This window comes from Pelodiscus sinensis, chromosome 6, assembly GCF_049634645.1.
Source record: "Pelodiscus sinensis isolate JC-2024 chromosome 6, ASM4963464v1, whole genome shotgun sequence".
Taxonomy (NCBI): Eukaryota; Metazoa; Chordata; order Testudines; family Trionychidae; genus Pelodiscus; species Pelodiscus sinensis.
In genome coordinates, this window is record NC_134716.1 from 96,582,884 (window position 1) to 96,607,570 (window position 24,687).

Below are 24,687 nucleotides of genomic sequence, written 5' to 3' on the forward strand. Positions count from 1 at the left end.
GAAAACTTATCCTTCACTTCTCATTGCTTAGCAAATGTAAGGATGTGCATTCACGTGCTCTCACAGTAAAAACCAACCAACCAACACAAATCACTACTGCCATAAAATTCTCACTGATTTATTTTTTAAATAACTGATACAGAGCAGCTGCATTCAGAACTAAATGAAAAACTCGATTAAAATAGTGCATTAGATACAATAGTTGTGTGAATACAATTACTTGGCTTTTTTATACACAAATATCAGACTATATGGAAATGGTTGCAGATTGTTGGGCTTATTCATGCAATGGATGCATTTGTGCAAGCAGTCCAATATTTCATAAAGATTATAGTGTATAGGCTGTCCTATGTTTTAGACCACTGTCTCTAATTGGTCCATGGACCAACTCAGATGGGGTCTTTTATTTTATTTTTTTTGCAAGTCATCTAATTATTGTTAGAAATCTCTATGGGATTGATTCTGACCCATTTCAAGAGAAACACTTCTGAACGCACTGAAGTTCTGTACTGCAAAATGGAGCTCAGGACTGAGTCCTGTTTGCCTACACATTTCTAAATATGGCATGCTCCAAAAGATTCTAGGATTTCCAAGTATAATTTCCAGAAATTCTAAGTGTAAATGTGATAATCTTTGATTTGATACCAGATTTCAAGGAACTCCTTTAACCACACCTTTTGATTCAGCATTTTCCTTTAGTTAGAAAAGATGCACTACCTTGAATAAAGACTCAATGCTTTTTTCTATGTAAGTGACTGCATCCATTTCAGTCAAGGTAGTCAGTGCATCATGTAGAGAAGTAGCAGGAATGTCAGGAGGTAACCACAAGCATGACTTCCAAACCAGATGGCAGAAGTGGCAAATTGACAAATAGGAAATACACTACAAATAGAATTGACAACAAAAGTGAAGGGAAGCTAGAAAGGGAAAGTAGTTTTAGTTCTTGTAACTTTGAGCAAGACGAACAGAAGGGATTTGAAGATCCTGACTATGTTTCAGAAAATATACACTACCTTAGCAAAAGCCAACTTCAGGAAAAGATTGATAAGAATGAAATCAGCACCCTGCTTGCTCTGATGGCTGCTGTCATGGTAGAGATCAATTTGTTTTAATGAATTGGAAGGGAAGCGGTAAGAAGAATTAAGTGAGATTCTTTTGCCTTACCACTGGCACGTATTTCTCTACGTCTGTTAAAGAAAACAATAATATGAAGTCCTTAAGCACAGCCGCCACCTCCGCCTTGCAGAGGTGGAAGGGGGTGCAGGTGCTCAGGCTGCATAGGGCACCAGAATTGGTAGGGATGGCCCTATTTCAAAATTAACCAATGATGAAATGCATTAATTCCTTCTAAGTACTTCAAACGAATTGGGCATTTTCAGTCAAGTAAGTGATGCCAACAGATGTATGTAGGGAAGGCAACACTCTCTCCAAGAGAAAACAGCAGCACAATACCTCATGACTTAGCAGGTATGCACTGATCGGCTGTGGACAGTCCAAACATATTCAGTGTCACGTATGATTGCCCTATAGTGTTTTGCTGCAAAGGGGCTAAGACAACCAATTGTTTTTTGGCTTCCATATTGTATTCTGGCAAATTCTCAGAAATTAAAAATTCCCTTGTAGTAACAGAATTTTTCAGATATGGATTGATTTTAGTTTCTTCTTTAAAATCTGTGGGTTCTAGAACCTGGTCTCTCTCATTTTCTTTGGAATTCTCAATTGAAGAATGCTGGGACTCACATAAGCCCTCTCTTGATATTTCTAGCTGCTGATTTTGGATTTTTCTGGTAGGCATCAAAGCTGAAAGCAGTGTTTGCTCTGTAACTATGTATGGACTTGATAGTGATAGTGGTTTTACAACTTTATGTGCTTTACCATATAAAATCTTGTTAGGTTCTTTATCCATGTCCTTTATACAAACATTTGTATGTTTAGAATCATAGTTCTCATGGCCTTTCACTAATAATGCAGAATGGTCTTCATCAGGAAAGCATGATTCCAAAACACTGATGTCTTCGGGATGTACTGTCCCATCCTCAGACTGTACTTCCTTCAGAGATGGGTTATTCTGTCAGCACAAAAAGGAGACACTTGAAACTTACATCACTACAAAAGAAGGTACATTACAAAGACCTTTTTAAAATGTACCTGTCTCTTCAGCTCTGTTCAAGTCTTTACGTTTAAGAAGCCATTTAATTAAACCGTGGCATGCACTTCTCTTGAACTACAGTGCTCGTATGAAAATGGCAGTGTGAAGTACCATATTTATTGTCCCAATGATTCCATATCAAATTTTCACAGTTCACTGGTAAATTGACTGTTTTCTAACTGTCAAGCCCTGCAAACTCAAACTGTGCCAGGAATCAGGCTAGAAAATAGCCATTTTGCATCTGATGATCAGTAATTCTACAAGCAAAATTTCCCAAGTTATGCCCTTTTAGTAGCATCTGTCCTACAAATTTCAACGAATGCTACAGAGACAAATTAAAATGGATTTAGTGACAAAGCTGAAGATATGTTAATATGACAAGATCCAAAAAGGAACAGGTGAGTTGGACTGACTCTGCTCTTTGTGCCATTGGGTGGCGAAGATGGGGACACGGGTAAAGCAAAGCACAGAGACTGCTGATCCAAAGATTCCAATGTCAAATATATTTGCACCAAAAGTAGAATACACAGAGACAGGCATTCAGAGAAGAACCTTTCTCTTAGTCCTCCACAGGAAAGCTGAGAGAGCCTAGGAAATTTTTTTTAAAATGGTTACTTACCTTCATAACTGTTGTTCTTTGAGATGTGTTGCTCATATCCATTCCACGTAGGTGTGCGCACAACGCATGCACACGTGGTTGGAAGTTTTCCCCTTAGCAGTACCCGTTGGGGAGCCCCCGCTGGAGTGGCACCAGTATATCAGCTAATATATAGCCCAGCTGGCCCTCCACTCCCTTTGTTCCTTCTTACCTGACTACTCCAAAGGGGAGGTGGGTGGGATTTGGAATGGACATGAGGCAGCGCATCTCAAAGAACAACAGGTACGAAGTTAAGTAACCATTTTTTCTTCGAGTGAATTCTCATGTCCATTCAATGTAGATGACTCCAAAGCAGAAACCCAAGGAGACAGGGTTGGAGTTTTAACTTTCAGCCAGTTGGAGGACAGCCCTCCCTAGGGCTGTGTCCTCCCTAGCCTGATGACCCGGTGCATAATGATTGGCGGAAGTGTGGACTGACGACCATGTGGCAGCCCTGCAGATGCTCAGGATGGGGGCCTGGGCCACGAATGCTGTAGAGGAGGCCTGAGCCTTGGAGGAGTGGGTCATGAGGGGAGGGGCACCTCAGCCAGCCCATAACACTCCTTGATACAGGACATGATCCACGAAGAGATCCTCTGTGCAGACATGGGCTGCCCCTGCAGCCTCTCTGCAATTGCTACAACGAGCTGTGGGGACTTACGGAAGGGTTTAGTTCTTTCCAAATAAAAGGCTAAAGCTCTCCTAACATCTAAAGTGTATAATGCCTGCTCCTTACCCAAAGCATGGGGCTTGGGATAAAAAAAGCGGGAGAAATATCTAGGGACATATGAAATTGAGATACCACCTTCGGAAAGAAGGCCGATAATCTGACCTTAGCCTTAAAAAAAACTGTGTATGGGAGGGTCTGAGGTGAGGGCCCTTAGCTCAGACACATATCTGGCTAACATGATAGCCACCAGGAAAGGCACCTTCCAAGAAAGGTGCAGCAGCGAGTATGTCACCAAAGGTTCAAAGGGAGGCCCACGAGTTTGGACAGGACCAGGCTGAGGTCTCATTAGAGGATGGGTTGACGAACATGCAGATAAAGTCTGTCCAACCCTTTCATGTACTTTGGGATCCACAATGAGGTCCGGGACCAATGGGAGCATGATCAGTCTCTCACAGGACAGGCTCAGGAGAGACATGAACCAGTGCTGCCTGGGCCGAACCAGTGCAATGAGGATCAGGGATGCCCTGAATTCCCAAACCTTGTGGGCCAGCGGGAAAAGTGGCATAAAGGAAACCTTCGGGCCAGGGGGTAAGAAAGGCATCTCCTAGGGATCCCTGCTCCAGCCCTATGAGGGAACAGAACCTCAGGCACTTCCTGGTTCACCTGGTGGTAAGCAAGTCCAGAAGGCGGCTCCCCTGAAGAGGGATGGGGTAAGAGGATGGGAGGGAGAGAGGGGATGGTGTACCTACCATTTCCAGGACCCAACAGTCCAAGGTGATGTATTCCCAAGTCGGGTAGAAAGAGAATAAGTGATCCTTGAACAGGATAGGCATGGCTGGTACGCTGTCCTTGAGCATACCCTCAAAACCCTTGATGGAGGTCTGGGGGCTTGTTGGATGGGCCCTGTCCATGGTCTGGGGCCGGGTGGGATCGGAGTCTGCCATTCCTCCCATTGCTATTTCTCCTTTGGTGGGAAAAATCGGGATGGGTGCCCTGCTGAGAGGGCCTACAGGCATTCCTGCCCAACAGGGAACACCAATGATTAACCGGGGCATGAATTCCAAGGGACTTTAAAGTAGCCCAGGTGTCCTTAAGACCATGCAGATATTGGTCTGTTTGGAGGTCTTGAATGGTGGTCTGGAGCTCAGGGGCCACTCCAGATACCTACAGCCAGGAGCTGCAATGCAGAACCAGCCCCATGTCCATAGTACGGGCAGCTGCATTGGTCGCATCCAGGATGGTCTGGAGACAGCCTGGGAGACCACCCTGCCCTCTTCCACTAGGGCTCCAAACTCAGACCTAGATTCCCTAGGGACCAACTCGGCAAACTTGCCCATGTTTGCCCAGGTGTTATAGGCATAGTGACTCAACAGAACCTGCTGGTTTGCTATGTGAAGTTGAAGACCCCCAGACGCGTAGGCCTTTTTGCCCAAAAGATCCACTTTCTTGGTGTCCCTACGCTTACGGGTGGTGCCTGGCTCACCCTCCCTCTCCCTCTGGTTCATTGCCTGAACAACCACGGACCATGGAGTGGGTGAGAAAATAGATATTCATTCTCCTCCTGTGGAATGAAATACCTCTGCTCAACCCTCTTGTCCATCTGCGGGATAGAGGCCAGGGTCTGCTACAGAGACTTTGGTCACAGTCTTATTAATCGGCACAGCCACTCTGGTAGGGGTGTCGGCCTGCAGGATGTTGACCGTAGGGTCTGAATCCTCCGACATCCTCTCCACCTGGACTCTCAAACTCTGAGCCAGTTGGTGAAGGATTTCCTGATGGGACCTCATGTCCATGGAAGGGAGAGAGAGACACACCAAGTGTCTCATCAAGCGAGGAGGATGAGGATCCCTTCATGCCCACTGCCTCTGGATCCCAAGCTTGCAATGGGGCTTGTGAGACCACCAAAGAGGCCGCAGTAATGGGTTGTGTAGTGGGAGGCCCCCTTTCCTGGTGATGTTCTGGGGAAGCCTGGCCAAGGGGAAGGGACTGACCCAACATTGGGGAGCAGGTCAGCAGAGTTGCCAAGGGTGGAGCCCTCAGCCCCAAGAAGACCTACTTTGGTCTGGATAGAATTGCCCCCTGACACTGATGATAGGCCCAAGCCACTGGGTTAGCACCTGCACCTCATTGTGGCCAATGCTGCTGTAACACCAGCACCGGTGTAAGTGGAGGCCACTGACACTGCTGGTGGTGCACTGAGGCACTACGATGCTGAGTAAGACTGATGTCTGGATCGAGACCTGGAGTCCCCGGTCTGTTGAATACTCTGAGGTTGACCATGGTGGTGCAGTAGCAGTGACAACAGGCAACCTCCTGGATAGGGTGTACTGAGCCATTTACTCTGTTTTCCCCCCAGTGTCGAGAAGGAGGCAAAAGCACGGCCAGCTGCAGTGCTGATGCACTGAAAGGAGAAGGGCTGCTGGTTGCCGGACCCGGTGCTGCAGCCTGTGCCACCCTAGGCCCATGTATTGGTGCTGACTCCCATGTCAGTGCCAGTGCCTGAGAAGGGGTGGGGGGCTACAGCCGGTGCCAAGGGTGGAGTCGGTGCCACACCCAGGACTGGAGTCAAGGTTATTGGCACCATGTTAGGACAATGGGACCCTCTAGTGTCTGGGGCTGGAGCGCTGGGTGCCAAGGCCATGGGGTAGTGCTATCTGGATCCTTGCTCCTTGGTTGGGTCCGGGGTTGGGGAAGAGATCACTCAATTAGCTCTCTTGTCTCAAAGGAATCCAGAATGAAGGGCTCCAGAAAGACCCCCCACTGGCTGGCATCACAGCATGGGCCCAAACAGTGCCGATCCAACCACAAAGGTCCTGGTGCTGTGCCCATCGGTGCCATGTACTCCACTTGAGAGCGCACAGAGGGCACATGCCTCAAGGGAGACCTGCTCCTGCTAGGTCTCCTCTTCTTCTAAGGCACCGGGACTGCAACCTGTGCCGAGGCCTGCACGGCCCTGGGAAGGCACAAGAATAGTTAGGTGCCTCATTCACTGACACCAATGCGCTCTGGGTTGCCAGTGCCGGATTGGACGCCAGTCCCATACGTAAGGCCACTTCCTTGAGGATAATCTTCAAGCGAGATTCCCTTTCCCATTTGGTACACGGCTTGAAGACTTTGCAGATCCTACAGCCCTTGGGCAAGTGGGCCACTACCAGGCACTTAAGATGGGCTACGTGAGGGTCCTTGCAGGGCATAGGCTTCTGGCACTTCTCACAAGGCTTGAAGCTGTGAGGTCCAGGCATGTCCCACCAGGCGCACCAGGGACACAAAGTAAGCCCTACATCTGAGCACTGAAAACTAAGAACAACACTTAACAGCTAATAAAACCTTAGATAAAAACAATAACTGCGAACTCTTTAACTAGTGAAACAACGAGAAGAACTGCTAAGAGCCACTTGCAGAGCAAAGGCATGTTCCAGTGACCATCACGAGGGGTAAGAAGGAACCAAGGTGGTGGAGGCCCAGCAGGGATATATATTAGCTGATATACCGGCACCACTTCAAGGGGCTCCCGTGCTGGTCCAATGGGTACTGCTAAGGAAAAAACTTCCGATGACGTGTGTGTAATAAGATGAAGGCCTAGAACATAAGTCCATATAGCACAGGTCTGGACTGAGGCCTACCTAACAACAGACAAAACATGGCTAACAAAGCAAAGCTAAGCTATGAGCAAGAGGCAGGCCCCTGCTCACAGAACTTGGCACGAGCAGGGCTGAGAATGCAAAACAGTAGTTGGTAATAGACCCAGGTGTAGCAAAGTAATTGGTACTGGTCATAAGTGGAAAGCACTTGGTACCACCAGCTTATTAAAAAAGACCTTGGTATCCACTCTTCACAGATACCGACCCATGTTCAGGAAAGAGTCTAAAATGGATAGAGATGATCTAATCAAACCACAAGGTGCAGGGTGATGGGTGGCATCTAAGTAGTGTTAGAGGATGGTAACCAGACAACACCAGAGGGTGGCAACCTGACATGTAGGCAGTGATGTGTAAGTTGGTAGTACCTGTATATAAAGTGGTGTCTTGAGGGGACAGTCTTTTAATGACAGAGGGCTAGTGAAATTTTCCATTGATTGAGTCATTCCATTGTTACGGGATACATATAGAGTCTACTGACAACTATTACTGTACTTCACTTAACAATAAACCTGGCCTGGCATCCTTATCTGGTTTGTGGTCTTTGGGGGCTCTCCTGGGATCTGCTGTGCAGACTAAGTGCACAAGTCGACACGACTCACATAATTGTGAACACATGCAAGCAGCCTTCTGGTTATCATCATCAGCGGAGCCAGAGCCCTGCAAGGACACCTCAGCAATAAATCCTGACCCCTCCCAAATAACTACAGCGTGCATGCAGCATGCGCACATCTACATGGAATGGACATGAGCAATCACTGGAAGAACTGAGAACTAAGGGTGACAAAGAAACAGGGCCATCCCAACCAATCCTGATGCCCTACGCAGCCCAAGCACCTGCACACACACACTGGGGGGGCCTACATTCAAGAACTGTAGGGGTAAAAACTTTGCAAGTGGCAGGAATAAGGCAGGAAGACTGGCTGACCTGATGGCAGGGGGGAGAAGTAGGAGGTGCAAGGGAGTGGCAAAGGGCATGAGCAGTGTTTCTCCTTCCACTAGAAGGGGAAACAGCTGGTTAGCGAGAGCTGAACTGAGTAAAGCATGTGGTGGGGAGAAGGCATGGGGCTGACCACTGGAGCCTGCACCTGCCACTGCCTATAGCACCATGAATTTGTGGCAGTTTGATGCCCCAGATTTCATGGTACCCAGATTTCATGGTACCCTATACAGATGTGAATTTTGCTTATCATTAGGTCTAGCACTGCAAAGAAGCATTCTAAGACCTTCTCAGAAGCAGGCATTCAGACTCCTGCATACCTGTTATCTCCCTTGATTGGTCAAGCTAAGACATTTTTCATGGGTGTTTTGTCAGTTTTTGCTAAGTTTATCTTTTATCTTTCTCTGCAACAAAACTTCCCACAAGTGTAAACATCTGACAGTTTTATTAATATGGTGTGTTTACACCTATTCTATAAATTTTGTCTTGTAAAAATGCTATCTTTTTAAACCTGCTACTTTGATTGATATTTTAGGATGTAAACATTAAGGTATGTTGTAATCTGGAAAGAATACGTAAATTACTTCAGAGATGACTGGCCCACTTAACATCTCCTTCGAGACAAGATGGGAAAAACAAACTACATGAGCACAACATATCTAGCAATATCAGAAAGTAGTAAATATAGGTGCCTATAGAGGTATCTATGAAAGAATTTTACCTATAGTCAAATTCATCCAGTTAGAGCATCATTAAAATCATTACTGATTTAATGAAGCTAGTCCATCATGCCTCAATTGTTTATCAAACATTTTACTGATTTACCCACGACAAATTTGTTTTTCTTAACATCAAACTTATATTACCTTATGCACGTCAGTAGGCCACTTCCCAGCAATACTCTTTGCAGGATCTGGTATATCAGGCCAACAAACATTTTTCACCCTGCAATTAAGAAAGGCAATTTGGCCATTTGGTGTAGGAATTGTATCATGACTGACATGATGAATTCATAGGAATGCTGTACTAGTACATGAATGAACTAAATGCAGAACATGTTTAGCCAGGAATACAATGGTGAACATTTATCAAGGGAAATCGTTCCTCTATATTTGTTATCTAGTTATTATAAGGGGCACTGCTTACCCTCAAGCCAATTCTTCTAGGCTAGAGAAAAACTGTTTAAAAGCAGTAGCAATGTGTTACCTAAAACCTGAATTTTTGGTTTAAACCAATGTTTACCACTAAATACTGAAAATGAAGGTACATTTGTAATTATTCAAGCTACAAAAACCCAAATCTTTATAACATGCCTAAATTAGAATCATAGAATAATAGGACTGGAAAGGACCTCGAGAGGTCATCGAGTCCAGCCCCCCGCCCTCAAGGCAGGATCAAGCTTGAAGTGAGTCTGGGTTATTTCTTAAGGTAAGTCCTCAAATATTAAGTTAACTCCTTTGAGTTAACCTAGCTCAAGTGAAAGTTAACCTAGCTCAAGAGAAAGCAGCCACAGTGAACAACAATACAGGAACTCCAGAGTGTGGTTTTATTAGCAACTGGTGAGCTGTGCTGGCTTGCGCTGGAGTCTATACCTAAAGCTATGACTGTCACGGATGCTATAATTTTATGAGATGTCTGCAAGTCCTTGAAATTTCCAAGCATTAGATTTGGGGGGTGGGGGAACAAACAAGAAATAACTTTTTTTCCCTTCAAAATCTACAGTAAAGTGTTGAAAATACCATTTTCTGCACAGCTGTTGCTAGGGCCACTGTCGGGGGCCCTGCACAAAGAAGAATTATGGGTGGCAGGGTTCAGGTTTTGGCTTCAGCTGAAGCCTGGTCCCCACCACCTGTAACTTAGCTACACCAAGTCACCTGTGGCCTGGGACCTTGGTTAATTGTATTGATGGAGTGAAAACTGCACACCGTGTGTATATTTCTGTGAATTATTGCCTGTATCCCATTCATAACTTTTAATAAAAATACCTGTGCCAAAACCATAGTCTTACCAATACCCGCAAGATGCAAGCCAACTTGAGTGAAGAGCTTGTGTGTGTGCAGGGGCGGATGAGAGTGCCGCGGGATCCAGAGCAGCACCGCGGGGCCCCAGGCAGCGAAATTTCGTGGAACCCTTTGACACGGCGCATGCGTGGGGCCCGGGGCAGCCGTCCTGCTCACCTTGCCCTAAATCCGCCACTGTGTGTGTGGATGACATTTTAGCTAACTCTTCAACAAAAATATGCCTTTAGTGTCTTGAACACCATCAAGCTTCTCTGAGAAATAGGCTGATCATGAGAAAAAAAAAAACTATTTCCAAATCAACACCCAGCTGTCTGTGGCAGTCAGAAAAAAAATAAAATTAGAATTTACATGGCAACATAATTTGAACAGTAGGCGCTCCCAGCCAAAATAGAGCAGAGCTGGTTCCTTAATTTATATATACAAAAGCACATAAAACCACTTTAATAACAATTAAAATAGCTAAAATCAGCTTTGTGAGTGCTTTAAAAAGATAAACAGAGTTGCTGCCAGTATCAATTATATCCTTGAACCCATACATGTGTGTATAACTTTATTCACATTTAAGTTCCTCTGAAGCCTATGAACTACTAATACGAGTAAACTTAAAAAACAGCAAATGGTCTGGTAGCACTTTATAGACTAACAAAACATGTAAATGGTATCATGAGCTTTTCATGGGCACAGCCCACTTCTTCAGATGACCGGAGTTTTGAGTTTAGGATGTGTAGACCCAAAACCAAAATGGGTCGACACATCCTAAACTCAAAACTCCAGTCATCTGAAGAAGTGGGCAGTGCCCACAAAAGCTCACAATACCATCTACATGTTTTGTTAGTCTATAAAGTGCTACCAGACCATTTGCTGTTTTTTAAGTTTATCCTGTACAGACTAACTCAGCTACCCTCTGAAGCTAATATGAGTAAAGTTAGGGAAATACTTCGCTTTTTGCAGGCTCGGAGTCTAAACATATAAATTTCAACAAATCAGTACATTTCCTTAACTCGATATGGATTTGAATCTTGAACAAGCGAACACTTTTAGAATAAAAATACTAGCCTTTTATGTGTTAAAATGCATTATTTTCTCTTTTTACAAGTACACAAAAATTTACTCACATGTGTTTTTTTAGAGTACAGGTTGTCCCTAGGATTAACAGAAGAATCATACAGAGTCCAAATGGTATCGTTATAAAAATAAGGTCATCATCACCTTTTGAGAAAGAACAAGCATTTAAACATTTCTTAGTATATTACAATACAGAGCAAATTTTTAATTTCAGACTGTACTAATAGAGCCACCCTATTAGCATGTTTCTATTGTCAGTTGGTCAAGGATGTGACAACCAAATCTTTTATAAATTGTGCTAAGTAATGTGTATTTTGCAGATCAAACTACTCACTACTAGAGTTGGGTAAACAACAGATTTTTTGGTTTGTATAGCAAACAAACAAAAATCGAAACAAATAGTTCTTCTTCAAGTGGCCCCGCGGGTGCACCACTCTATGTGTCGGGTCCCATCCCGGCGCCGCGGCTCGGAGACTTTTCATAGTTGTGCTTCGCTGGCTCGCGCATGCGTGCTTCCTCAGGATAGCGTTTGCACCTTTGATCAGCCATGCGCGAGCCGGCAACCCTCAGTTCCTCTCAACCGCCTCAGGTCGCGGTCGGAGCTCCCTGAACTCTTTCTTCAGTGATGTTTTTAGATAGTTTTCTATCTGTAAATAGTTCAAGTTTAGTGTTAGTTGTGTTCCTGTTACTTGTTGTTCTGTTTAAAAAGAAAAAAAAAAGAAGTTTTCCTCTCAAAACCGTTTTTCTTTGAAAAGCGCTGCAGCAAAGCGCTAAAGTGGTGAAATTGACTACCCACAACGAGGATTACACAGGCATTCAGTTTCTCTAACTGTGCTGACAATACCTGGATCAACTGGCTTTAAAAAATGCTCAGTGTGCCGTGAAGGCATGCCAACAGCTGACAGCCATGATACTTGTATCAGGTGCGTGGGGGAAGTTCATGTCCCTGAAAAGTGCACCCATTGTCGCAAGCTAACCTCAAGAGCCCGGAGGGAGCGGGAGATGAAGACAAAGATGTTAAAGTTCGGCAAGGCATTGCAGCCTGACCCGATCCCTCCTGCAGCCACAAAAACCTCCGAGCATAAGAGGAGAGCGGCTTCTCCGGGACCAGCTGTCTCAAAAACATCAAAGCCATCCCTAACGTGCTCTCTTCCTGCGGCAGCCACAACATTGGCGGGGACTTTCAAGGTGACCCCCAGGGGATCCGGATAACTTGCTGGGGCTGGCATGAGAGAGCCCCCACTGCCCAGAGTGAGAGCGGCTTCGGCGCCGACATCGGGAGCGGTGCCGCAGCTGGCTGGCAAGTCTGCACCGGCTTCAGCTGTGCACTCCCTGAAATTGACAGAGGCGCCGGTGCCGCAATTGACCAGCCACTTGGCACCAGCTTTAGCGCCACCGGCTGTAACAGTGCCTGCCTCACCAGCCCTGATGATAGTAATGGCACCGTCCCCTCTGGCACCGGTATCCGAGGCAGAACACTTCAATGCCTCAGACTCCGCACTGCTGTTAACCCCAGCACTGGGCATTCTACTGGCACCGGCATCAGTGCAGCAACAGCTGATTTCCCCGGCACTGCTTCATTTCCACTCGGTGCCTGGCTCCCCTGTGTCTGTGGGGATGGATGAGGCTTCAAGACCTAGGAAGTCATTGTCAAAAACCCATTATAGGGACAGGTCTTTTTCTCCAGCTGTTTCACCAGGAAGGCATGGTCGCTATCGTGACTATAATGTTTCTCCTTCACGGATCACGTACAGCTGGCGTAATTATAGGGATGCAGTGTATTTAGAGGCACATCGGTCCCATTCACGATCTCGTTCACCCTCCCGATTTTCAAGGTATGGGTCTGTTAGACGCTCTCCATGTCGCATCTATTATATGGTAGTGCACGCTCCTCTCGACACTCCTCACCGTCACGTTCTGAGCAGTATTATGAGTGCCTTCCTGATAGATCATATGACGATCATATGACGTCATAGATCATATGATGATCGTCCCCAGCGTGACCATACACCATCATCGCGTAGGGGATCTTCCTACATCTGCCAACCACCAACAGCAGAATACTTACCTCACGATCACAACACCTAGACTCACCTTCTCCAGCTAAGAGTCCAACGATTCAACTAGACCAATCCGAACCGGAAGAGGGACAGTTGTCTGAAGCAGAAGACCCTAAACCGGAAACTTCTCCAGCAGACTGCTCCTCGTCTTCCCTGGATGAGGCGATATGCCCAGGTGACATCTCCCCACCAGATGATCTGAAACACTTTCAGGATCTCTTCAAACGAGTGGCAGGCATGCAGGAAATACAGCTGGCGGATGTTCAGGTTAAAAGGTACAGTCTCTTGAAAAATCTCTGCTCACAACAACATGCAAAGGTCGTGTTACTGATTGATGACGCGATCATGGAAGTGGCAGATGAGCTATGGCAAACCCCAACACTGGTTACACCTACGAGTAAAAAGGCCGACAGAAAATATTTTGTACCGGCGAAAGGATTGGACTTTTTATTCAATCACCCTCAGCCTAACTCATTGGTAGTAGATGCAGCACAACGTAGGAGTAAGCGCCACAGTACAGAAATACGCTTCCGGACAATAAAAAATTAGATATTTTTGGTAGGAAAGTTTACTCCTCAGCCACACTGCTACTACGCATTGCAAACTATTCGGCCCATCTATCGAACCATAATTTTGATAATTATTCAAAACTCGCAGAGTTACTGCACCATCTCCCAGACAACAAGAAACCACTCCTGAAAGCAATAGTACAAGAAGGGTACGTATCATGTAGCACTGCACTACAGATTGCCATGGATGTGGCTGACACAGCAGCTCGAGGCACTGCTACAGGTATCACCATGAGGAGATCATCATGTCTTTCGTCAGCAGGGGCTCCGAGGGAGATGCAAAACCAGGTTGAGGATCTACCGTTTGACAAGCTTAAGCTCTTTGCGGCAAACACCGATGAAGTCCTTCACTCGGGAAAAGACTCACGCACCACTCTACGTACACTTGGGATGTACACACCTTCCTTCAAATGTAGACGTTATTTCCCTTACCAACAGAGATACGATTTTAATTTTTCTAAACAGCAAGCACGTCCCTTCAACAACCAGCATACTAGGCAACGCCCTCAGCGCAAGCAGCCACAACAGAGCCATTCGACCAATCAGTTGTCGACTAAGCAGCAGATTTGACTTGCTTGTCGAGGATGCAAGCCAACCGCCCATAATCAACACGGAAAATGAAACTTTTCATCTTTTTCACCATAGCCTACGATCATTTTATCACCAGTGGTCCGACATCACCACAGACAGATGGGTGCTAGAGGTAGTACAGTCTGGCCTCTCCATCCCCTTTCTTGATTCCCCCTACCACTCCTCCTACCCCGTCCCTCTTCAGGGACCCCTCTCACGAGTAACTGCTGAAGCAAGAAGTTCAACGTTTGCTCACCATTGGGGCGATAGAGAGAGTTCCCAAACAGTTCTGGGGAAAAGGCTTTTATTCCCGATATTTTCCACACACCAAAGAATTGGGAGGCTGGAGACCCATTCTAGACCTTCGAAAGCTAAACCATCACCTTCAAAAGCATAGTTTCAAGATGGTAACCTTATCAACTATTATTCTGTCGTTGAACAAAAGGGATTGGTTTGCAGTCCTCCACTTGTAAGACGCCTATTTCCACATAGCGATTCACATGGCTCACAGGCGTTTTCTTCGCTTCCAGTTGGGGGACGAGCACTATCAGTACAGGGTTCTACCATTTGGACTAGCGTGTGCTCCCAGAGTTTTCACCAAAACATTAGCAGTGTTCGTGGTCCACCTGCACAGACTGGGGATGACAATATTCCCCTATTTAGACGATTGTCTCCTCAGGGGCACGACGTATATGGAAACGTGCCATATGGTTCAGACAGTATCCGACGAATTTGTTGCTCTCGGCCTTCTCATAAATGTAAAGAAGTTGTCACTAGTTCAATCCCAAAACCTCATTTTCATTGGTGCACGACTCAATTCAACCATGGCACAAGCATATTTACCAATGGAACGTTTTATGGTAATCGAAGACCTGGTACACTGTGGTGCATGCGCCAACAATTCCCACACGCTTTTGTCTACAGCTGTTGGGGCATATGGCTGCCGCCACCATCATAATGAGCAACGCAAGGTTACGTTTTCGTTGCCTTCAGCACTGGTTAGCCAGGGTTTACATTCTGGTGAAACACAGTGTTCACAGGCCGATAGTGGTGCCACAGTGTGTCCCGGAGTCCCTACAGTGGTGGGCCAACCCGGCCAATCTTCTCACGGATGTTCCATTTCATCGTCCGCAACCTACAACACAAATAACTACAGATGCTTCCCTGATGGGTTGGGGAGCTCACATGGGCAATCTCACGGTCCAGGGATGCTGGTCGTCACAAGAAATGCTACTGCATATCAATGTGCTCGAGTTGAGAGCGGTGCGGCATGCTTGCAAGCATTTCCAGTTGCACATTCAGAATACAACGTCCAGGATTCTAATGGACAATGCGGTGACCATGTTTTATATCAACAAACAAGGAGGTGCCCGATCCCGTTCTCTTTGCGCAGAGAGCATCCGTTTATGGAATTGGTGTATCAACAACACCACCGTTCTAACAGCTTCGTATCTTCCAGGTGTCGACAACTTAATAGCGGACTCTCTCAGCAGGTGTTTTCCACACAACCATGAGTGGGAGGTTCGCATGGATGTGGTGACTCATATATTTGCTCGATGGGGATTTCCAGCCATAGATTTATTTGCGACAAAACTCAATTCGAAATGTCCCGGCTCTTGAACAATAGGCGGAATAGGATGTCACTCGCCGGGGGACGCCTTTCTTCTCCACTGGGGGAGGCTGTTACTATATGCCTTTCCCCCAGTAGTCTTAATTTCAAGGGTTCTCGAAAAAATCAACACAGACAAAGCCCAGGTGATCCTCCTAGCCCTGGTACGGGCTCATCAGCCTTGGTTCTCAATGCTCCACCAGATGTCAGTGAGAGTGCCATATCCTCTGCCTTCTCTTCCGAATTTATTGACCCAGGGCAACGGATCTCTGTCATCCAAGACCTGAAGTTCTGCACCTCACGGCATGGATGCTTGTTGGTTTACCAACTCCGAGCAATCCTGTTCTCAGTGAGTCAAGCAAGTGTTGATGCATAGTAGAAAACAGTCTACACGAACCACTTATACGGCTAAGTGGTCCAAATTCCAAGCATGGTGTGCGGATAACAATGTAGACCCTCGTTTCGCAACCCTACCTTGTATATTGGAATACCTCTTGCAGCTGCATGACAACGGCCTGGTAGTTGCATCTCTACAAGTACACTTGGCGGCAATTAATGCATTCCATCATAAGGATGGGGATGTTTCCTTGTTCGCTCACCCTACTACAAAAAGATTTCTGAAGGGGCTCTCGAATCTCCATCCCCCGCGGAGGCCTCCTCCGCCTTTATGGAATTTGGATCTAGTTCTAGAAACTTTGACTCGTCCTTCCTTTGAGCCCGTGGCTACAGTGACGTTATACTTACTTACTGTCAAACTTCTATTCCTCCTAGCCCTCACTTTGGCTCGCAGAGTAAGTGAGATAGCAGCTTTTATGGCCTCACCTCCCTGTACAGTTTTTTCTAAAGACTCGATGACATTGAGGACCCATCCAGCGTTTATCCCAAAGGTTTCTTCTGAATTCCACATAAATGAGCCAGTAATTTTACCATGTTTCTTTCCAAAACCCCATACCTCAACACAAGCAGCGCAGTTGCATATGTTGGATGTGAGAAGATCCTTAGCATTTTACATTGACAGAACACTGGGTTTTAGGAAAACAGATAGTTTGCTGGTATCATTAGCACGCCATTCAAAAGGACAGCCTCTAACTTCTCAGCGTATTTCGAGACTGATAGTTTCATGTATATCCATGTGCCACTCGCTACGAGGGAAGCCTCTCCCTTCTCTTCCGAGGGCTCATTCAACTAGGGCAGTTGCTACTACTATGGCCTTTCTGAGTGGAGTGTCCTTTCATGACATTTGCAGAGTGGCAACATGGTCTTCTAATGTGACTTATGAAACATTATGCTATAGTCAATCAATTTGTTTCAGACTCTTCTGTGACTACAGCAGTACTTAATCGTGCTGGTAGTCTTGATTCTGGAGTGTTCTAATTCTGTTCTGGATACTGCTCCAGAGTCACTTAGAGTGGAGCACCCATGGGGCCGCTCGAAGAAGAAAAAGAAGTTACTCACCCTGTGAAGTAACGATTGTTCTTCGAGATGTGCCCCGTGGGTGCTCCACGACCCGCCCTTCCTCCTCGCTCCGGAATTGTTCTTTATTTTTTCTTCCAGATGAGCAAGTGAGAGGAACCGACGGTTGCCGGCTCAGGCACGGCTGATCAAAGGCGAGAACGCTATCCTGAGGAAGCACGCATGCGTGAGCCGGCAGAGCACGGCTATGAAAAGTCTTCAAGGTGCGGCACCGGGACGGGACCCAACACCTAGAGTGGAGCACCCACAGGGCACATCTCGAAGAATAATCGTTACTTCACAGGGTGAGTAACTTCTTTTTCATTCATTTCCAACAAATGTTAAAAATCTGTCAAACTGGAAAAGTCTAGGTAGCTTCATCAAAGTGTCTCCGGGCATATCCCCTCTTTGGTCCTGTGATTAGGGCACTTTCCTGGGAAGTTGTCAATCCAGGTTTGATTCTCCTTGCTGGAGCAGTAAATTAAACTCAGTATTTTCCATTCCTACAGGAACAACTTAACTACCAGAATACATGCTAATCTGAAGTAGGCTGCTCTCAGTATCTTCTGTTGCAGCTGGTCCACTTTGTATAAATACTTAAATTACTCACTGGACCAAAGAAAAGCATGATTCTGATGCTGTAGTTTGGAAATTAAGACACTCAACTTGGGAGGCAGGAGATATGGATTCAAAACTTTCCTCTATATTAGGCAGTGTTCACCCCAAAGTAACCTTTATCTTGTGGTTTCACTGCTCAACTGGGATTTGAGAGATCTGAGTTCAAATCCTTGTTCCAGAGTGTGGATTCAAGTTTGAGTCCTCTACATGCCAGGCAAGCATCCTAGCCACTGAGCTAAAGGTTATAAAAGGACAAAAACACTCACACTGAGAATTTTCTGAAGCTTGTCCTACAAAACTTTTTCTTAGCTGAAGGTAATCTAATCAGATTTGAAAACTGTCTTGGGTCAACCAAAACAACATATTTTGGTGAACAATCTCCTAATTCAAAAAGGTTTGCCTATCTCTAGCCACAACTGCAGTGGTGTATGTGATGGACCTTTCCCAGGATCTCAAAACAGCTGCTTCCAATTTTAGCTTCTGCTTTATTCCAGCTGCTGCTCCTGTGCCACCCTCCTGCACACTGTAAAATGAACAGTAAGTCAGATACATATGGGGGAAGTCTCAAAATTTTCTGCCAGCAGAAAGGCTGGCCTTCATTGTTTCTTCCAGTTAACGTCTTGATATAACCATTTTAACTTCAGATTCCTAGCCATTCTACATTCCCCTAGAAGGAAGAGACAAATATAGGCAGCAGGAAAACAGGGAAAAAGATCTTTTTTTTTTTTAGCCACAAGCATGTACTCAGTACCTTATTGGACAAGTTCAATTCAGAGGAAAATGTGTTTTGTTAGCAGGGAGTTGTTCCATATGGAGGGGAAGGGGAAAAAAGATAAGAAATCTCAATGTATAAATATTCTGAGCCTACTTTCTAAGAAATATTTTCCTCTTCTGGTGATTTATTGGGCCCCAATCCTGTAATTAACATCACAGAGGTAGTCTTCTGCATGTACAGAGACACAGTCTTCCAGTGGGTATTCATGTGAGCACAGCATTCTGTCTATGCATTAACAATTGCAGTATTGGGCCCTTGGTTTTTAATCTTCTGTTGCTATGGCTTCCAATGTCTTCCAATGAGCTTAATTACATTCAAAGTATTCTTTTATTATTTTTCTTCAATGTGTTCAAACAGTCAGAAGGAAAGTACATTGGGATTGGCCGAAGAAATGTCTGAATTTTTAAAAAACCTCTCTTATACACAAATACTGTAAAAGCAATCACAGTGAGTATTGTAAATTACTTACTGAATTTCAATGTGCTGAAAGTTATTCTGTTTCCATAGGTTCCACCAGCTTTGGTGGCTGCCATGACATATGCAGTATACTGAGTGTTTGCTTGCAGAGACTTCAATTTGTATTGCATAACATCTGACATCACAGTTTCATCTTTTCAGGCAATTATATTATAAATAAAAAGATATACAAATTAAGCATTAACTACTACAATCTTGCATTTTTATTATAAATAAAAAGATATACAAATTAAGTGTTTACTACTACAATCTTGCATTTGTATAACACTGTTCACACAGAAGGATCTCAAAATGCTTTAGAGACATTTTGAAATACAATATAATTAAGGGCATCGTTGGTATGGAACACTGAACTTCTTAAACAGAATATAGCAATGCACCACCACAGTCAGGACAAAAAGTGAATAATTCTATATCCAACTGAAAATTACCACAGAGTTTAGATAAGTAAAATATAATAACCAGAGTCAATATTTTACCCTTAATAAAAGTACTATGACATCTCTGCTTTTGAAAGCTGTAGAACCTTGGTTTTAAGCCTGAACTAAAAGACAGCATTATCACCACAGAGTCTAGTACAGTCCAGACTCAATAGGAAGATTACCATCCTACGTACCTGACAATACCATTATATGCCACGCCTAGATATCTCTTGGATGTCTTCCATCCAAGTACTGACATAGACAAAAAAGATTAGTTTATGAGCTCTCAGAGAATTACAGAAAAAGGGTAAGGTAGAAAATATTTAGATCACTAACACAGGGAGGCCAAACATCAGAGAAGAACTTAAAGGAATATCATAATAATGATTGTTCATGTTTGTATAATTTCCTTTGTTAGACTATCCAAAGTATAAAGATTAACTGGGATTGCGGAATGAAATTTTTAGGGATAAGCGAATTGGTTAAGAAGTTAAGATTTTTAAATATTTGGTAAATTCTGTGTTGTATAATTTTCACAATCCTGAAATTTAATTGTTTCTGTGAGAGATTCTGTAGTCTGCCACTGGCCCACCTACAAGATGAGACCCTCATGTTTAAGTCAGAGAGGATCAGAATTGTCTTGAAAGCTTGATGGTCTTCAGGGGCACCACTCCAGTGAGCATTCTGCATAAAGCCAGACAGAGATAAGAAAGCAACAGTACATGTGGAGAGCAGGATTCTCTGTAAGGTACACGCTTGCCTGGGAGTGCACCAAGAATTTCAGTCCCACCCATTCCCTCAGCAGAACCACACAGCTGCAGCCCCAGCTGCTTCCAGGGATGGGGTGCATGGCAGGTGGCTGCCACAGCTCAGGAGCAGCTGGGCAGTCAACACGTGGCCCACGGGGCAGCTGCTGGCGCTGGAGCCTGGGCCGTGGTGCTATTTTTAATACCGCGGTCCTGGTCCCAGCTGCCGCCACACAGCCCCAGCTGCTTCCAGGACTGGCCACATGGCGAATGGCTGCCTCATGTGCTGAGACTGGAGCAGGACCACAGTGCAGCTGCTCCTGGGGTGGGGATGCAGTACTCAGAATAGCACCATGACCCTGGCTCCAGCCCCAGCACACAGGACAGCCACCCGCCATGCTGCCCCGCTACCAGGTGCAGGTGTCAGGATGGCAGAAGGGAAGGGGCAGAGTGATAACTAAAAGGAAAGTGGGGGTAAGGAAAGGAAGGGGCTTGTGCTGAGGAGAGAGGAAGAGGCTATGGCAGGAGAAGAAAGGGGAAGGCACCATGGGACAGGGTAGAGGAGAGTCAAATGCCAGAGGGCCGAGAGGAGACAATGAGGGAAAAGGGCAGGAGGAGGGGGGATGGAAAAGTGTCAGTGGGGGTGGGAGGAGGAAGGGACAGGGTGATGCTGGGAAAGGGAAGAGGCAACGGGGAAGAGGAGAGGGGAGAAGTGGGTGCCAGGAGAAGAGGGGGAAAAAGGAGGAGTGGGCATGAGGAAGGCAGGAGATGGAGCAAGTCATGTGTGAGGGTGCAGGGGGCACGAGGAGAACTGGGGTAGGGGGTAGTGAGGGGGTGGGCACCGGGAGGAAGAGGGCAAGGTGCACAGATGTTGGGAGGGCAGGGGCAGCGAAGGAAGGGGGAGGCACCAGGAGGGCACAGGGGTTAAGGGAAGATATAGGTGCCAGGGAGATTGTGGGGATGAAGTAAAAGGGCAGAAATGGGGATGGTAGTGGAGGGGAAGGACTGGCACCAGAGGCAGAGGAGAGAGGAAGGGCAGGTGGGTAGAGGGAGGTGTTAGGACAAGGGATGGGGAGGGGGGTTAGAGGAGGGGTGGGCACGGGGGGGAAGCGAAGGGCAGGTGCAGGGATCAGAAAAGATGGGGAGATGGGGCAAGTCCCAGGAGAGCTGAGAGGAGTGAGAAGAGCCAAAGCCAGGACAGTAGACGAGGGTGGGGGGGCAGCAGCCTGGTGCAGATGGGGAGGGTGGGAGACATGGCAGCACAGGGGAAAAGGGAGAGGTTTATAACTTAGGTGCTACAATGGCACACATCTGAACAAGCGTGCATGATCTCAATATTGGTGCACAAGACAAAACACATTCCACTCAAATGAAATCTTAGAGGGAACACTGGTGGAGAGGTCTACCTACGATGGGGATAGATGCAACTTCCTTCTTCCATTTATATATTGACAAGTGTTCTCTTGGCCCCTACTGTGATAGGAGCAGCCAGAGGCAACTGAAGTTCCAGTAGAACCCACTAATTTGAGGTCTTAAAAAAAAAAGGCTAGAATGCCTTAAATGCCTGACAATGGTGTTGACATAAGTATTTCTGAAATAGAGAATGATGCAAAGCAGTGGAATACAGAATTACCTGTCTATAAGATAGGCAAGGATAGGGCAGATGCCAGAAGTCTGGGAATAGTGCTGTGCCTAAAAGAAGCTTATGATATAAAAGGTGTGAGTGCACAGAATCATAAGAAGACACTGTCAGAAGAATATAAATATGCTAGAATGGCTGCACTGCCAGTCTTCGGAAGAGGAAAATGTACTGAGTGTAAACTATTTAGCAAGAGGAAAAAGGCAAACAAGTCTAATAAAAGAATCACAATTGGGTGACTAAATTAAGAAAAGCAATTTGACAGCTTAAATTATTGATTCTTGGATTGATTAGTTACAGAGAACACAAGACAGACTATTTTTGACTCGGTTTTAAGCAATTGACAGGAGTTGATTCAAAATATACTACTGCAGACTACTTCTAATAGTAACAATATAGATAATTGCCATATTCTTGAGGGAGGTAGGAGGATCGTACCAAAAACTTACATTGTGACGCTAAGCTCTAGAAAGGGGATTTTTTAATATTAAAAAAAAATCCCATATTGAAACTCCAATAAATATACTTTTTCATTAATGGGTCACTGCCAATTTATAATTTGTAATTATTTAGTCAATCTTGTGTTTATAATACCATTTTAGAAGCTTGAAAACAAGTTTATCCCCATTTAGAAAACATCTGCTTCTATAGTACATTACTGCAGGGGCCAGTGACCCTTTTGTCTAGTTCTGCGTCTGACTGATGCCAGCAGATGTATAGAATTCTGAGCATAGCATTGCTACTTACCTGCTGTTACAAAGCCGTAAGACTTGAGCAATCTGCTCATAAGTACCCCCCTTTAATATGTCACGTTAATGACTAGAGGCTTGGTTGGCTATCTTGGTAACAGCCAAGTTTGTTTTTAGAAAAATGTTTGGTTTATAGAAACATCTGTTGTGATAACAGGACAATTTGTGAGTTCAACTGTAAACAATGAGTATGTTCATAAGATGTTACAGTAACAGCAAATGTGGATGGGAAAAGTTTCAGATCAGCTATTTTACAGTAAAAACCCACCAAGAAGATAGCAAATACCACAAGTTCTGACCCACAAATTTTTCACCACATTGATCCAGTAGCTGAGAGCAGGATTAATCATTCTTCCGAGAACGGGCAAAAAAATTTGAAACCCACTATTCCCAAGCGTCACATTTGATTCCTCAAAACAAAGAGGATCTATCCCTTTATAATCCATTCTGACCCAGCCTTTAGCCATTTTATTGCTCTAATGAGCACCTCCACTAACTGCGATTTGGGTGAGGTATATGATAGTGTTCATGCACAGTGATGACTGGATTAACAAGATTTTAAATAATTGATTCTTTACATTTGTGTTGTGAAACTACTGCCAAAGTTTCCCTAAATATGAGCTTCCATAGGTGGGGGAAGGGAGGGAAGAGCCATCATATCCTATGTACCACCACATTTGGATCCTATCTCCATGTGGAAGCAAAGATGACAGAGACTACCATTATTGCACTACAGCAGTGGTTCTCAAACTTTTTGGCCTGTGGACCACTTGGCTCCATGCAACCCTTTCTGTGGACCACCAGTCACAACTCACCATTAATTACATAATTATGCCCAAGCCATTTTGCTAGTGCTGCAGCTAGGGAGAACAGTTTAATTTTAATTATTGAACAGATCAAACATTTTAACTTTCTCATGTTAATTTATCAAACTTCATTTTAAATAAAGTAAAATATTAATTTATGTCCAACACAAAAGATTTCAATGTTTTCTTTGTTTATGGCAGGGGTAGGAAACCTTTTTTGTGTTGGGAGCCACTAACCCACAGAGAAATCAATTGGGAACCACACAAGTGAGAAGCAAAAAAACTCTACCCCAAAACCCCCAACCCTCACTGATGTGGCCTCCACCTGAGACACCTCACTCCTCTGGCACTCCAGCCCCACAGGGCAAGGGGATGGGACAGGGAGGACTGAGGTTCAGGGCTTCCCATAGACCAGATTTACTTTTCTGGGGTTCTTCTGGAGTTACTGGATTTTGGGGACCCCCATTGGCTCTGATTCAGTGTGTGGGACAGTGCTGCCAGTGAGTGGGATAGGGATGGGGGTATGGGATCTGGGCAGGAGGTGAAGTGAAGGAGGGGGTGAGGCCTGGGTGGGAGGTAGGGTGCAAAAGCAGTCTTGGGAATAGGGTGTCTGACCATAGGGGAGGGAGTAAGAGCAAGGGTGGATACAGTATGTATCCAGGAAGGAGGGTGCAGGAGCAACAGTGGATGCAGGAAAAAGGGGGGGTAGGTGTCTGGCCAGTGGGGAGACACAGGAGCAAGGGAAGTGCAGGAGGATGCTTGGGGCAGAGTGTTTAGCCAGGAGGGAGGGTGCAGGAGTAAGAGAGGGTATAGGAGCAATATGGGGATGCAGGATCTTGGCAGGGAGAGGGGAGGGGAGAGAAGGTGAGGGAGATTGGGATATACAGGTCTAGGCATGAGGGGAGACACTTACCTGGCTTCATGTCCCTATTGCTCCCATTGGCCGGCCAACAGCAGCAGGAAAAGCCTGTGGCCAATGCACCACTGTGCTGCTGTTCCCCTAGCGGGATAGGGAGGGGAGCAGCTCAGCGTCCCTCCCCACCCCCTCTCACACAAACAGCAGGGAGCTCTCACA

At 45.5% G+C, this 24,687-nt stretch overlaps 1 protein-coding gene across 7 annotated transcripts in view; it reads right to left on the reverse strand.

The window, feature by feature from the left end:
* Window positions 1–94: 94 nt before the first annotated feature.
* IL31RA (interleukin 31 receptor A) overlaps window positions 95–24,687 on the reverse strand; it is an 86,358-nt gene continuing 61,765 nt past the window's right edge. For all 7 annotated transcript variants that reach the window (XM_075932446.1, XM_075932445.1, XM_075932443.1 and 4 more), the window contains 4 exons: window positions 19,243–19,383; window positions 11,171–11,264; window positions 8,901–8,979; window positions 95–2,068 (listed from right to left, as the gene is read on the reverse strand). In XM_075932446.1, the coding sequence (XP_075788561.1) occupies window positions 1,454–2,068; window positions 8,901–8,979; window positions 11,171–11,264; window positions 19,243–19,383 (929 nt within the window). In that variant the 3' untranslated portion in view covers window positions 95–1,453. The remainder of the gene's footprint in view (window positions 2,069–8,900; window positions 8,980–11,170; window positions 11,265–19,242; window positions 19,384–24,687) is intronic.